At 39.3% G+C, this 15,076-nt stretch overlaps 1 protein-coding gene across 2 annotated transcripts; it reads right to left on the bottom strand.

Moving 5' to 3' along the window:
- Positions 1 to 437: 437 nt before the first annotated feature.
- Positions 438 to 13,635, bottom strand: prkg3 (protein kinase cGMP-dependent 3). 2 transcript variants are annotated; one of them, XM_086166766.1, is made up of 22 exons: positions 13,362 to 13,635; positions 10,894 to 10,983; positions 10,617 to 10,679; positions 10,415 to 10,541; positions 10,176 to 10,342; positions 9,932 to 10,045; positions 9,061 to 9,166; positions 8,923 to 8,986; positions 7,821 to 7,898; positions 7,644 to 7,732; positions 5,861 to 5,926; positions 5,630 to 5,677; positions 5,498 to 5,542; positions 5,173 to 5,284; positions 4,094 to 4,230; positions 3,911 to 4,000; positions 3,557 to 3,698; positions 3,228 to 3,391; positions 2,629 to 2,745; positions 2,295 to 2,357; positions 2,089 to 2,164; positions 438 to 1,882 (listed from the first exon to the last, which is right to left on the bottom strand). In XM_086166766.1, the coding sequence occupies exons 2-22, from the start codon at positions 10,979 to 10,981 to the stop codon at positions 1,796 to 1,798; spliced, it is 2,043 nt and encodes a 680-aa protein (XP_086022892.1). In that variant the 5' UTR covers positions 10,982 to 10,983; positions 13,362 to 13,635; the 3' UTR covers positions 438 to 1,795. The 2 variants fall into 2 exon arrangements, with proteins under 2 accessions (XP_086022892.1, XP_086022891.1); XM_086166765.1 differs by having other exon boundaries at positions 10,415 to 10,679.
- Positions 13,636 to 15,076: the final 1,441 nt, after the last annotated feature.

Below are 15,076 nucleotides of genomic sequence, written 5' to 3'. Positions count from 1 at the left end.
GATAATTAGTGAGCACAGGTTCAAACACAGACTCCAATTAGCCCGAGACCAAGAACACTCAGTGGGAAAAACTCAATCACCCTGACAGGGGGATCACAGCGCTTCTGCAGAAGCAATGATCGAGTCTCCCCGGTGGGCTTGAACTGCAGAGAGCAGGAGTCAATCCCCACACACTGTACTCAGCAGGAATCTTCTCACAAAAACAAAGCAGAAAGCCTGAAAAATTGAAACATTGACTGAAACAAGTCCAAATCAGGCATCCATCAGTTCTAGGATTGCTGCTGCAGAGTTTGTTTTCATTCTGTTCAACTGATCCTTTGAGTCTCGATTCGCATCCACACAGATTGTACACTTTGATATACAGCGTAATTGGAAATGTGGATGATAGCACTGAATGATTGCTCTTGTGAAACGTCCTATCAAGGAAAACAAGAGAAACATGACAATGAATGTTTTTATGTTGTGTAATAATCCAGTTGAAAGTGTGTTGTAGTTTTATTGGAATCCCAAAGACTCCAGACATCACTTAAAATTCCACTTTAACTTCTATTTTCATATTGAAATGAATGAATATACATATATATATATGGTAAGATATAAAAAGAGAATTTGCTGTTTTTCTTCAGGAATTGAAGAAACAATTGTTGTGTAATGATCAGCATACCTGAGAATATTTACCTTACATTGGAAAAAAGTTTCAAATGAAAGCATTGCCATTTTGTAATACAAGACTTCAACAGTACTTTGGAGTAAGAAGGTAAGCAATGTTTTTCTCTTAAATCTATTATACATTCAAATACAAAACAAAGTTGCATAAGGTTTATTGTTGTTTTAGGTTTTATTGTAGTATTATTGTATAAGTATCGCCAGGTAAAGGTTTGTTTCGGACAATCATTTTTCACTTCCCATTCTGGTTCTTCCGTAAGCTTTTGGAGCTTTTCAGTCCAAGGATGATTGTTTTCTAAAAACCTTATTGCCTTCACAATCCAAAGCTCGCCATTCAGTCCAATGATGACATCAGAGTGTGCATAATTCTACAGTTTCAGCGTAACTACATCTAATTCTGAGAGTCACAGAGATCAAATGGAGAGAACTGATTTGTAGAAAATGGTTACCAGCCATTGTCCTTGTAAGACAACCCTTGTTGCTTGTATCGGTCCTCTGTGTTTTTCTGTAGCACCAATACTGTTCATGAAAAAATTAGTTCACATAATATTTAAGTGCAGCTTCTTCATATCAGCCTGATGAGTTGGCACAACTTCTGTACACGGTGGCCTGAACTTCTACTTTAATGGCTTTTGTAATCCATTTGCAACCTTTCTGGCACAGAAAGCAAGTTGATGAATTTGTTTTTGAAAAAAACCTAGTACTAACAATATAAAACACCATGAGGCCTTGAGATAACTTGAATTAAATTCCATATTGATGTGAAATTTGGTTGAAATGTTTGCGTTTTTCTTTGTCAACTTGAACTTGTATCATAAATCTGTGGTGCTGAACAACATGAAAAGCCAAATATAATGGGATTGCCATTAAATTTTGTTACCTTTTAGCACACAAAGCCATCTATAATTTCCAAAATGAGGACAAATGGGTCTTCTTTAGACCAATTTAACATGGATGCAGCAGTCCAAAGATTTGAACATTTTATTTCTGTCAATCTAGGGCATGTTTTTCACCATCTTGCAGTTGTAACTGTTTCAGCTTTCTTAAGGAATCCAAGCGTACTTCTATGATTTCCACTTCTGCGTGGCCCGCTAGTCTCCCGAGGCGGCCGATTCTTCAGTCTTAGAAGTCAGAAGTCACGGTCCCAGCCAGAGAACTCCTCTTCTACTTCGGTGTGGTCGAGTGGGAAACGATCAAAGTTGATGTAGCAGGGACCCTGAAGGAGAAAGAAAACCAAAAAAAAACTAAAGATCCTCTGTCAAACTTGTCATTGCGTATTTGAAAGCCTAGCGTACGTATATTAAAAATGAGAATATAAGCCGACAGTTTCCATTTAAATTGATAATCTATATAAACTATATATACACATGCATACATACTTAAATACAGGCATAAGTACATATAATGCCAGTATTGACTTGCCTTGCGTATGAGCCGGACTGTGGGGGCGTCGAGCTGCCCAACGCGCAGCTTGTGCCAGTTCATGTTGCCAAACCACCTGAAGAAGAAAAAAAAAAAGGGTGAAAAATTATCGACATGGGTCATCTGTTATGAGACTCTTTCGTCGCTGCCGGCTTTACCCTAAGGCTGTATGAGATAAATTTATTCAGTGTATATACCGTAGTTACCTGTGATGCCGGACATCTTTGATACCATGTTTTGTGTTTCCTAACCTCTGTCCCGGCCGAGGCCTGCAAATACACAAACACATTACATGCTGGTTGACATATTTCATCGGGAAAACGTGAGGTTATGATTTTGTGTTTGAAAAAAAGTGACATTGTTTGCTGATTTGTACCATAATTCATGCTGTTCGTTAAGAAATTCAATGGAACTTTAAGGTAATTAAATTTTTCATGGTCTAGTTCATTGTTATTGAATACTATTCTTTGCATTGTGAATAGGTTCTGAATGCACTATTATATTTGAATCCCTGAGAAAAACAGTGAGTATTGCTCTCACCTGCACAGCTTACTAATAATGGATTTTGCTGCTTCAGTCAAGTAAGGAGGGTACTTGAGCACCCCATCCAAAATCTTGGCGTAGATCTTCTGGGGCTCCGAGCTTGAAAAAGGGGGGCTTGCAATATGATCAGACAAACAGAGCTGGATTACCCAAATCCATAAAATGCTGACATTCAAACATTGTAACAGCAATGACAGGCTGCACAGAGTTGTCCTATTTCCATGCTGCCATCTACTGGCTGACATAAAGGACACATTTTGTGTCTCAAAAATACTTCTTTTGCCTTATACCAAAAATAGGCTCTAGTGTTGAATAGAATAGAATAGAATAGAATAGAATAGAATAGAATAGAATAGAATTTCTGAAAGGAAAAGTGCCAGATTTTACTCAGCTTTTTGACTTGCAAGTCAAGGATCCCAGAGGCTTACAAACTATTTTATTTACCACTAACTAGTTTCTAGGAATGTCACTCTTGAGGGCGGCGTCATTTATGATTACATCTCAACAAAGAGTCACAAACAGTCGAGACAGTAAAGGCAGGCGACATGCAATGAAAGTAAATGACGTTATCATCTTATCTCTCGTGTCGTCGATACCTTCCAACCAGTAGCTCATAGATCAGGATGCCAAGTGACCAAAAGTCAACTGCAAAGTCATGTCCTTGGTTTTTAATGATCTCCGGAGCCATGTACTCAGGAGTTCCAACAAATGAATATGTCTTCTCACCCCGCACCAACTCTTTGGCAAAACCAAAGTCCACCTGTCAAATTGGCAATTAAAAGATTGGCAAAAACAAACAAAAAAAAACCAACATATATTTACATGCCACATTTCATTCTCTTCAGTCAGACACTGAAACCCTGATTACCACATTACTTAGGGGAATGCATTTTTTTAAATTATTGAGTGTGTACCAAGGACTCACCAGTTTCACATAACCTCTCACATCCAACATGAGGTTCTCTGGTTTCAGGTCTCTGTACATGATGTTCTTCTTATGGAGATAAGCGTAAGCTTCCACCACACAAGCAGTGCAGAACACGGCGATGTTTTCATCGAAACGCCCCCTGACAGACACAAAGACACATGAGTTTTAGACATGGCAGCCCTCCCTTTCTTCAAACTTTCCGTCATATTTATCATTATTCTCAGCTTCTCTCAAGCACAAAAAAGCTCAGAATTGAACTAACACCCAAAAACAATCATGTATAATATAAAGCGCTGATATTGACACTTGATATACATGTAATATCACATGATTTTGTGGCATTTTCCTCACACTTCTTTGAGTTTTGTCCAGATCTCTCCTCCCCCGCAAAACTCCATGACCATGTATATGTATCGTGTGTCTTTGAAAGCTGCAAAAAGTCTAAAAAAGAAAATAAAAAAAAAGGAAAATGTTGCATGCATCAGTTCTGTGCTTTTGCTCACTCAGTTAAGATAAATGACTTATGAGGGATACCTGACGATGAAGTCACACTGGATGGACTTAAGAATCTTCTTCTCAAACAGCATGTGCTCTTCCTGTCGCTTGGCAACGATATGCCTCTTGCTGACTCGCTTCATGGCATAGTATTTCCCATGGTTCACTGTGGTCATCTTCAAGTGAGAGCAGGAGAAGATAACACTGTGGTCCTTTTATAATTCCCCAATGAAATGTCAGCTGTTTTTATGAACTAAGATTCTCTTTTGAAAAGTCAATGGGGTTTTTTGCTTACATTCAGTTTTCATGAATGAAAACTGAACTGATACATTGGGATGTGTAAATTTCCCTGAACACAGGACATTGTTAAAACATTGATTGTGTGATATCAACATCAGGATGTCAAATCCCAACCATTCAGTGGTCTTGACATTGATATTTTGTTGTTTAAAATTGCCACATCACTTTTCAGTGTCAAAACAAACTTGATTTTTTTTTAAATACAAAATCCGCCCATCAGCGTTCTCACATTAAATTAGAAATTTTAAGATATTGAATTGAAAGCTAATTGTCACTGGTTATTCAGGACAATCACATATGCTACTTTAGTTTGGCTATATTTTGATAAGGATAAGAATAAGAATAAGAACAACTTTATTTATCCCGAAGGAAATTGTTGTGCCAAAGTTTCAAGTGAAACATAACAATAATAGATAATAGTAGGAAGGAGGGAGAATAAGAAACACAACTAAAAATATATAATATTAAAATATATAAAAAGTGTCAAAGTCAAGGCTATAAAGTGTTTTCGCTTGAATATCAGGCAATATACGAATATCAGAACTGTGACTCGGTATTGTCTCTTTAAATCAAACCATGGACAGGATCGAAAACCTTATTGAAAATGCCATGTACAAATTCAAATTCGCAGGTCTTGTTAAGTAGATCAGAATCTGACCCACCAACCACTACTTATCTTGCTACGTCCCTAAATCTTTTCTTTGGTCTTCCTCTAGACCTTCTGCCTGCCAGCTGCAATTCCAAGCATCCGTCTAACAATTTATTCACTATCCCTCCTCTGTTCATGACAAAACCATTTCAGTCTGTATCTGACCCACCAGCTCAACGCGACCAAACCCTCCGACACCAAGCGTGACAGGATCTCCTTGAAAGCGTCCTTCCTGGTACATCACTGGGACCAGGTCCTTGAACCTCAGAGAAGAGCCGGGACTGCAAACAAAGAAGAATCAGCCAGTGACTGGTGTTCCTTAAAAGATCTACAAGAATAGAAGGAGCCTCTTCGATGAGAGGTGAAATGTCTTCAAGGGAATAAAATCAAGTCCAGTTGCCACAAGAAGATTTTGACAAGAATTAGCAATGACCTGGACGACTAAGAACTTCAACAATCTACAAGAACATTTTTTATCCTTCAATGTTGTTTACCTCGACTTGGTTTCTGGTACTTGCACCTCCTGCAGCATTTTTGAGCTGGTTTTAGAATAAAAAAAGAGAAAGGTTAGCCATGCAGAGGACAAAGGGGACAGCAATGAAACGAAAGTGTTTGACAGAACTTACTCATCAAAAAGCTCCAGCTGTTCGATGGGAATTGTCTCTTCAAATACTCTGAGGCAAGAAGAGGAACGTCAATTAAACTTTTTTTCAACAAAAGTTGCAAATAAACATGCGATATCTCGTAACAATATATAACAGGATGAATTTTCTCAATTGCATTCAATCCATCATCAAAACAAACTGATACCCTTGTCCTTTGTGTTAAATCCAAACTCAACATGGAAGCATACATACTCTTTATCGATGGAGAAACAGGTGACAGGGCCATCAGCAGAGCATGTCGCAGTTCTCAAGACCTCACTGCGGAAGATATAACACATTTCCCACTTCATTATAACTATATATCTTCAAACACCTCAGAGGAAAACTTATATTGTAGTTGTGAAACATCAAACCACAGCCTTGCATCTCCTAAATCAGTGATTCCCACATATTTATGTCTTGCTTTGCTGCAACTACAGACATAATGGCGGATGATTTGTTGTCATGCGTAATTCTCTAGATAAGATAAACTTTATTGATCCCCATAGGAGAGATTCTTTTGTCATAGCAGCGTAACAGTTATAGAGTCAAAAATAAATATGAATATAGATATAAATAGACAATTAGAAGATAGAAAATAGCAAAGACATCCATGAATAAATAGACAGCAGGGAGAACAGCAGCAACATCAGGGATTAGAATGGAGAACAGATCGGAACAGTAAGGGTGAAAAATAGACAACCAAAACTAAACGACAATATATATCGAATGACAATAGTTGAAAAAATAAACAAAAATAGGCAGGATGTGTGCAGGCTAGGACCAACTAAGATAAAAAAAAAAGACAGCAGAGTTAGGGCATGATATGTGAATGGGTGAGGTAGGGAATGGGGTAGTGTGTCACGATGTGCTGGGGCGGACTCGAGCAGGGAACCACACTTCGGGACAGAGATGGGTGGAAAGCGCTTTTATTTGGGTGAAGTTGCAGACTGGACTGGACGGTTTGCAGACTGGCCGAGATGCAGACAGAACGGCAGAAGCTGGGCCTTAACAGTTCGGATTGCAGACAGGACGAGTTGCAGACGGGACGAGTACAGGTTGCAGACCGGACGGGACGAGTTGCAGACTGGACGAGACGACTTGCAGACTGAACGGCAGAGGCTGGGCCTCAACAGTACGGGTTGCGGGAGGGAACAGAGGTCACGCCGGCCGTCTGGGCCCAGCCGTGACTCGGGAAGGGAACAGAGGTCACGCCGGCCGTGACTCGGGAAGGGAACAGAGGTCACGCCGGCCGTGACTCGGGAAGGGAACAGAGGTCACGCCGGCCGTGACTCGGGAAGGGAACAGAGGTCACACCGGCCGTGACTCGGGAAGGGAACAGAGGTCACGCCGGCCGTCTGGGCCCGGCCGTGACTCGGGAAGGGAACAGAGGTCACGCCGGCCGTCTGGGCCCGGCCGTGACTCGGGAAGGGAACAGAGGTCACGCCGGCCGTCTGGGCCCGGCCGTGACTCGGGAAGGGAAAGGAGGTCACACCTGGGGTCCGGTCATAGCAGGGGTGAGGTCCGGGTTGGCAAGGGTGGGGTCCGGGTCGTGGCAGGGTCCCACAGTAGTCCATGAAGACCACAATCCCCCGGCGCCAGGCAGAGAGTGCCGCTGCCCTTTATAGGGATCTCGATTAGCGGCATCTACTGCAGCTGGCGCAGATTACAACGGGGATCAGCTGTGAACCCTGACATAGTGAGGTTTTGGTGACACAGATGTACATTAGACTCGTGTGCCGCCCAGACTGGTGTATTACAGTCTATGGACATAATTTATTATACAGATCTACAAAATTCTGGTTACGATGAATAGAACTGAAATCATGTTGTGTTTCAGATTATTGACAAATTTTGATTAGTATCTTGATTATAAACCAAAATGCACTCAAATCTAAAGGTAACTGCCAAATTATACCACTGGAATAAATTACAACAGCAACATCCATGGAAAAGTTTACACGCTGTCATGCATGTGATTTGCCATAGAATTTACCGTATGAGCGCCTGTTCTCCAAAGTGTTCCCCCTTTCCCATCCTCCGAATTTGCTTCTGAAGGCCATTTACATTCTTAGACACTAGGACCTGAGAAGGGGGACAGAATATAGGATACATTAACATTTTAAGAGCCTGAATTCATTTGTTACAGCTGATGAAAATAGCACATTTTTACCTCTCCTTTAAGGATAATATAGAATGTGTTTGCCTCAGCTCCCTCGCGAACTATAATATCTTTATCCTGGTATTTGACCTGAAAAAGAAACATGAGGCACAAAATAAACCATTAATACAGAGGCATGTAAAAAGTATGAAGTTAGTTGGTGTGAGAGAGGAGGGTTTAGAGAATAGGGTTAAATGGAAAAGGTTGATTCGCTGTGGCAATCCCTGAAGGAAAAAGACAAAAGAAGATACTGGCATGTAAAAAAGAAACATTTATTGCCTTTCAGGGTTTATACATCAAAGTATAAGTAGGGGGACATATAAACAAGTACATTTATTCATTTGATAGGCAGTAGTTGTTGCTGAAGGGAGGGCTGGAATTGTGAGTCAGATGATCCAAGAGTCCGAACAAGTGAATGGAAGAAGCTGACACATGTGTGCACGGCCTTCACAGTAAAGAGCTGAAAAACGCGATACCAGCATTGTAAATTGGATGCGTAATTTAACATGAGGCTGGTAAATACTGGAGAGTTTAAGACAATTCATACATGGTAATTTTAACAGGCAAAAACAATAATCAGAATGATTTGAATCAGAATAATGTAACTGAGTTGAAATAGCCAAAATGAATATTTCAACTATGGTTCTTAATTTAGAAACATACCTCACTGGGCAATGCTTGATGGTATGAGTTACCTACCATAATTGATAAGTGACAGAGAGATCATTTTTCTCCAATATTTGTTTAAAAATGGACAACTGGATTGAAATCAGTTGGTTGAAAGAACATTGCAACTGAATATCATGGTCATTTAAATGGCAGGATATGTCATAGTAATTGCTATCAAACAATTTTAGAGGCAGAATATAAAAAGAGATAAACATGGGGTCCAGAGTAGTGCCATGTGGAATGCAAAAATTGGAGATTCCATCAGATGGAACCAAGAAACTTCTGGGTTTCTGCATCCTGATTTAAGACTAGCGCCATCATTTTGTGTCACAACAGGTTTGTCTTGAGTATAAATAGGTTTGAACCATTTTACTTGGAAAACAAAAACTACAGGTAGCTTGCCGCCTGACAGAATGACAATATAGTGGGACATGCTGATACAAACCTCCTCCATTGAGTCAATGATTTTGGACAACTGCACATCATTCAGGTCCTTGAGAGTACGAGACCTGATAAAATACAGAAATACAGCGAATTACAATTACAGACGCAACGATGAAAACAAATTGAAGAGTGAACTCACGTCTTCAAGAAGCCCATCAGCTCCTCACGTTTCTTCTTGGATTTGTTTGTTATAATGGTCCTGTAGGTCTGCCGCTCCATGCACCAAACACGTACATCTGTCTTTGCTGCAAGGTGAAGGATTCAAATATTTAAAGTGTGGTTAATATGAAGATTTCTTATATATGTTGGTTTTTTTTTTCATCAAACGCCTTTACCGTTTTGGCTGAAATGAAGGACACCACAGAACAGAACTAAAATGAAACCAACTCCTGATCGTCCAACAGTCTTAAATGGAGATTCATCAAAAACTTGTATTTCAATATGATCCCAGGTACGTTTTTCCCTATAATTTCTCTATAATTTCCAATGCAGTATCCTTCATAGAGGTGTCTGCCATGTAAACTTTAATAGCAAAGATCAAATTCCAACAATTGCACTCACTCTCACTCAACATTGATAACAGACCTCTTAATAAGTCATTTCACAATGACAGCTAGCAGAGTGTTTCAAGATAAATAGAATAAAATAAAATAAAATGAACATTTCTGATTGAAGTGATCACAATAATACTGATAAATCCCAGATAACCGGTCAAATGTTTTGAAAATAGATTTTGCTCCTCTATGTTCCAATGTTTTCACCATTTTTATTGTATGCAAGAGATTTTTTTTTAGAATGGAGTGTTTTAGAATTAAATTGTTTTTCATGATATAGAATCAACTAATCAAAATTAGACCGTTTCATGAGACTGTGCAGATTTAAACAAAAACTCTGTTTGACTTTCTCATGGTGTCTTTCCAGAAAAAAAAGACAGTAAAATGCATACACAACATACAAAAAGACACATCATTACATCTGTGTGTCGTGGCGTCCAGTGCTCGCAGGCTGACCTCTGACTGTTGCAGTTCGCTTGCAGTTGTACAGGATGGCCAATTCCCCAAAAACATCCCCGCTGGTAAGAGTTCGAAGGTTCCTTCCTGCCTGGGTGACGAAGAGCTCGCCAGCTGAAAAGCGATTTACGGAGAATTTTCCAGCAAAGCCACTTTTGTTTTGTGTTCTACAGGTCAAAATCAAAACACATTTGAACATCAGTTAAATCAAAATGTAATTATCGCACAATGGAAACTGGCTCACCTGCCACTATGTACATGCTATTTCCTTCAGAGCCCTCTTTAATGACCTCTCCTCCGGGACCGTAGTTTGTGGTCACCAAGAGGTCCACCATCATTGCTATTTGCTCATCATCGAGGCGGCTAAGGAAGTCGTTCGTCTGGATGGCCTTGACAATCAGATTCTTCTCACTGGTGATGAAAGAAAGATAGGTTATCTTGTTCTTAAAAACTGAAATTTATCATCACTTAAGCAGAACTAACCTGGCAGTTTTCTTGACTCTGGAACCGGTAATCTCCAGGTTTTCGGGGATCGGTTCAGAGGCTATGACGGCCGCGCGGCTCTTCCTGACCTCTGGGTCAATCTCACTACAGCTCTGGGGGGGAAAATCTAAAACAAAAAAAAAAAGAAGGCTAAATCCAAGCTTTTGCGTTTTATCCGAGCGTTGCCCCAACGGCCCCTTACCAAGATTGTGATATTGGCTCTGCAACTGCTGTACAAGTAGTTCTTTCTCCCGGAGACGTTTTTCTGCAAGCATGAATCCATACATATTTGACATATTTGAGAGACAGATACATATTCTCAGCATTTTGAATGACAGATATGCAATGATGTATCTCATCTACAGCCAAAATTGAATTTGCAACTTCCAATTACACCCATCTGTGCTAATTTATAGCATTATAATGCAGTAACTGCACAGAGGTCATTTCTTTTTGTAAATTATTGTTTTTGCACAAACCAAGGTCTTTGTTTTGCCTCTGCAGCTCCTGGGTGATGATACATTGCTTTTCTAGCTGCTGCCTCAGCTCCTCCAACTGCTTCTCCATGACTGCAGGGGAGGAAGGGGGGAAATGCAAGAAGATAAAGATGAATGAAAGGAAACTATAAAGTGGTTAAACAGACAAGTGCAGTCATGGGTTAAAAATAGGATGGAATAGAGATTCTGTAGAAAAAAAAATTCTCAGAAAGGGCCTGAAAATCAGTAAGTGAAGCGACTCTAATTAAGAAATTAGATTATGTCTGCACACCTTATTAAGGTCAATAACTTGCAAAGAGATTATGTGCAAAAAGTATGGCTGATATAATATCTGACTTGTATTTCGAAGAACAGAAAGTCATACTGTGTTGAGGAAATGTATAAAAATCAAATTATTATAGGCACAGGTCAGATTGAGCTGCAAGAATACTTTTTCAAATATAATATCAATGGCCCCTAAACTATTAATACTGATGATATATCCAGACAGATATAAATTTCGAATGAAATAAAAAATGGATGTTGATGGACATCAACTTTTTAAATGAAGAAATGAAAAAAGTCACAAATATAAATCTAGAGTGCTTTATACGTGTTTTAAAATTTCCAATTTCTTTATTACATCTACCTCATTTGAAATCAAAAATGAGCCTTTAAAAGACTTCCTTAACATTGGAGGCTTCGGTTTCATTATGATAACAAAAGTCAAACGTGAAGAATTTAAGTATGGATTGAGCCATATTTTCCTGTTAAAGCCTTTTCTCCAAGGCAATTAGATTGACTCTATTGCCAGCGCACTGCAGGACCTACTAAATAATACAGACCAGTGGTGAAAAGTCAACAGTGGGCCTCCTGAATGTAGTCACACCCCTGTCATCTTTTACAAAATATCTGTTGTAATTGCATAGAACCCATCAATATAATAAAATACTTGTTTAATAGTCTGGTAGGTGATTGTTTTATCTGATTTTGTATGCCCATGTGCTGCTGTATATCAACATAGCAATAATCAAATTAAAACTGAAAAACAAACACAAGCACTCTGGGCTGTTTGACAATACACAGGGGTCTTTTGAGAATCGATATACTGAGATAATTTCTGTTTTCCATTAAACTGTTTGTATGTTTTAACAGAATGTACACAATAATCAGCACAAACACAAGGGTCCTGCTTATCAGTCCGCTACACACAAATGCATTCTCTCCTGGAAAGCTGGAGCTGAACAAGCTGTTTGCAACGATTACTGCTCCGCATGTGACCCCGCCACCACTCCCTCGCCATGTACATTGAACAGCGACTCATAAAGTCACTGAGAAAGAAGAACAACTAACCACAAAAGAAGAGTATGGATTGGCCCTTTTTTTTGCTACCAGCAAAGAAACAAGGTGATTTTTACCGGGAGGAAGAGCAAATCTAACCATCACCAAAAATGTATTTAATGTTTTTTCCTCGTCCCAATGATAGACAACCAAAAAAAAGGCAGCAATATGACAGTACAGTTCAGAGTTTTAACATACAACACTACCTGTTATTGTGTCGGCAAAACTAATCTTAGCCATCATTAAAATTTTACAAGGACCTAAATTGCTGCTTAAACATTGCACCATATGAGGAAGTCAAATTTTACCCTGAGAATTGAGTTAACTTCCCTAATTAGACAAATACACACACACACACACACACACATACAGAGAGAGAGAGAGAGAGAGAGAGAGCTTTGCGCAAACCAAATTTGTACGCTTTCTAAGAACTCGCACCCATTGAGAAATACAACCAGGACAGGCAGACATGATAACATTTGATTCCTTCTGGGCAACATGTAATGACAGGGAAAATGTCCTGGTTTCACACAATGCCTTCAGCCAGCGGTGGCAGGGGGGTGAGAGTCATTAAACAGGATGCTGCTGTGTGTCTGTTGGTGTGTTTGTGTGATACAAAATGACTGCGGTTTTAGTTTTATCTAATAATAAAAGACATTCTTTTGATGTCCTTTAGAAAGACTGTTTCAATTATCTTTCTCAATATAACTATAGATACAATCAGAAGCTGGTCAGCTGAGAGGGAAAATAGCTTAGAAATAAAGACAGCCTTTGAGTTGTGTTGAAAAGCAAAGCATGAACAAGACATTGATCGTATCACCGCTAAATTGTAAGGCTAAGCGCTTCAGAACGCTCAAAAACTCATTCAAGTGTAAAAAAAAGCATGTATGTGTAAAGAGACACATATGTTTGGTCTGGTGATGTGTGCGCACTTTCCTAGAATTGTAAGTAAACATCATATCACGAGTGTTAAGCTCATAATATATTCATCACAGGGTTTTCCAGTCTCGACAATAACCTGAGAAAATGAGCTGCGTAGTCTGGTGCACAAATTCAGCAGTACAGTCACAAAGCATGGCAAACAGTTGTCAGAGATACCTGTATACAGATAAGGCAAGATTCCCACTCACCTGCAAGGCGTATGTGGATCAGGAGAGATACGACCGTCTGACCAGCCTGTCAAGGCCACATGGGTCACACGACAAGCGGTCCCTTGAAACTGATTGCAGTATCCACTTGAGGTGATGAAGATACTAAGTGCATACAGTCCGCGACCTGCTTGACCCCCCACACACCTGAGGAGACACATGCAATCTCTCCAACATAAATTCTTAATTCTCGGTTTACGTCATGAAGTCTGCTTTCCAGCTTTTGCAATTTTTTACGTGTCCCCTTCTCCCTCTCCTTGTCTCAGTCTTTACTTCTTTTTTTTTTGCGTATCTGTCAATCTCATCTCTGGTGTTTAATCATTAACAGTAAGCTTAAGCTCCTCCCGTAAGGGAGATGGGGGATAGACTAGGGAGAAAATTCAAGTAGGAATCATAAAATTTGCTGTGTTCTGAAGGCTTTTTATTTTATAAACTTTCAGTTAATTTGTGACATAAAAAAGTTCCAAAAACAACATGTAAACAAATCTTTAGAAAATACTCAATACTCAAATGACCTTCTAATAAATCAGAAATTAACCCCAAAACTACCAGAAAACAAAATATCCAAGAATGAATTACAAAAAAGAAACAAACAGACAGCAACAGAGAAATATTTTGGAAAACTTAAACATAATCATATTTAAAACAGCAATGGAACTATATTTCTAATTATGAAAATTATTTTTTAAGTCATTAACACTGCTATATGGCTTGTTTACCTGGCTCTAGCCCTTACAAAAAAATTGTATTTGTAAAAACATTTAACTTATCATAACATAATTTTGCTGATGATGAGTCTCAAAATCTTGGCCGGAGTAAGATTTAAGGAGAATCACACAAACTCCAGCCAAGTGAGCCAACTTAAGACCCTGCTTGCTGGAGCGGGAAAGAGTTCATTTGTTGTCTGTTTTTTCCACAGGGTAAATGCCCCGAGATTTTTTCCGAGCTGCAGTCGTTACCTGTATCTAAATAAGGCTAAAAGGTTAGCATTGTGACAGAGGGCGTGGGCCTTTTTATTGTTCTTAGTTAATTATTGAAGCCCTGTCTGGTTAATCAGCTACATCAATGACCCGGTGAGAGAAGCATGAGCTGGAAATGTGGTGACAGATAATGCAGTACGTATTAAATGTTTTTGTTCAGACTGAAATGCTTATATTCAGTGTATTCAGTATGCTCAGTATATTCAGTGCAGCTCTGCGCAGGGGAATCGAGCAATTGTCCTTGGAACTGAACATTCCTAGTTCCTCTTAGCCTGTCAAAGTGTTGTTTTGAGCAAGACATTGAACTCCTAACTGCTCCCCTGACGCTGTTCTTTAGCTGCCTTCTGCTTGTGGTGCATCCATGATGGGTTAAATGCAGTGGTCAAATTTCACTGATGTTGTGCTCTATGTATAACTGTATGTGACAATAAAGGCATTTCTTCTTCTAATAATTTCTTAAATCCAAGCCAAAAATAGCCAAAGTTTGACCACACCCAAAGAAACCAGACCCTTGGTTAAATGTCCAAATTATTATCTGTCACTGCGTGTTCAGAACAGACATTATTAATATATAAAAGGCTCCATGTCATTCAATAAATAATTTCTCTTAATTTCTTAATCAGTGTTTTCAACTACATTTTCAAGCAACTTCTTGCATCTCATCTCGATTATTCGTGTCAAATGTTTCAAAGTGATGATTATGTCTTGGGTCTTCCT

Source organism: Fistularia commersonii, chromosome 20 (assembly GCF_037954325.1).
Source record: "Fistularia commersonii isolate RoL2024-O1a breed Wild chromosome 20, RoL_Fcom_v1.0, whole genome shotgun sequence".
In the NCBI taxonomy this organism is placed as follows: Eukaryota; Metazoa; Chordata; class Actinopteri; order Syngnathiformes; family Fistulariidae; genus Fistularia; species Fistularia commersonii.
This window is presented reverse-complemented; position numbering and strand designations above follow the sequence as displayed.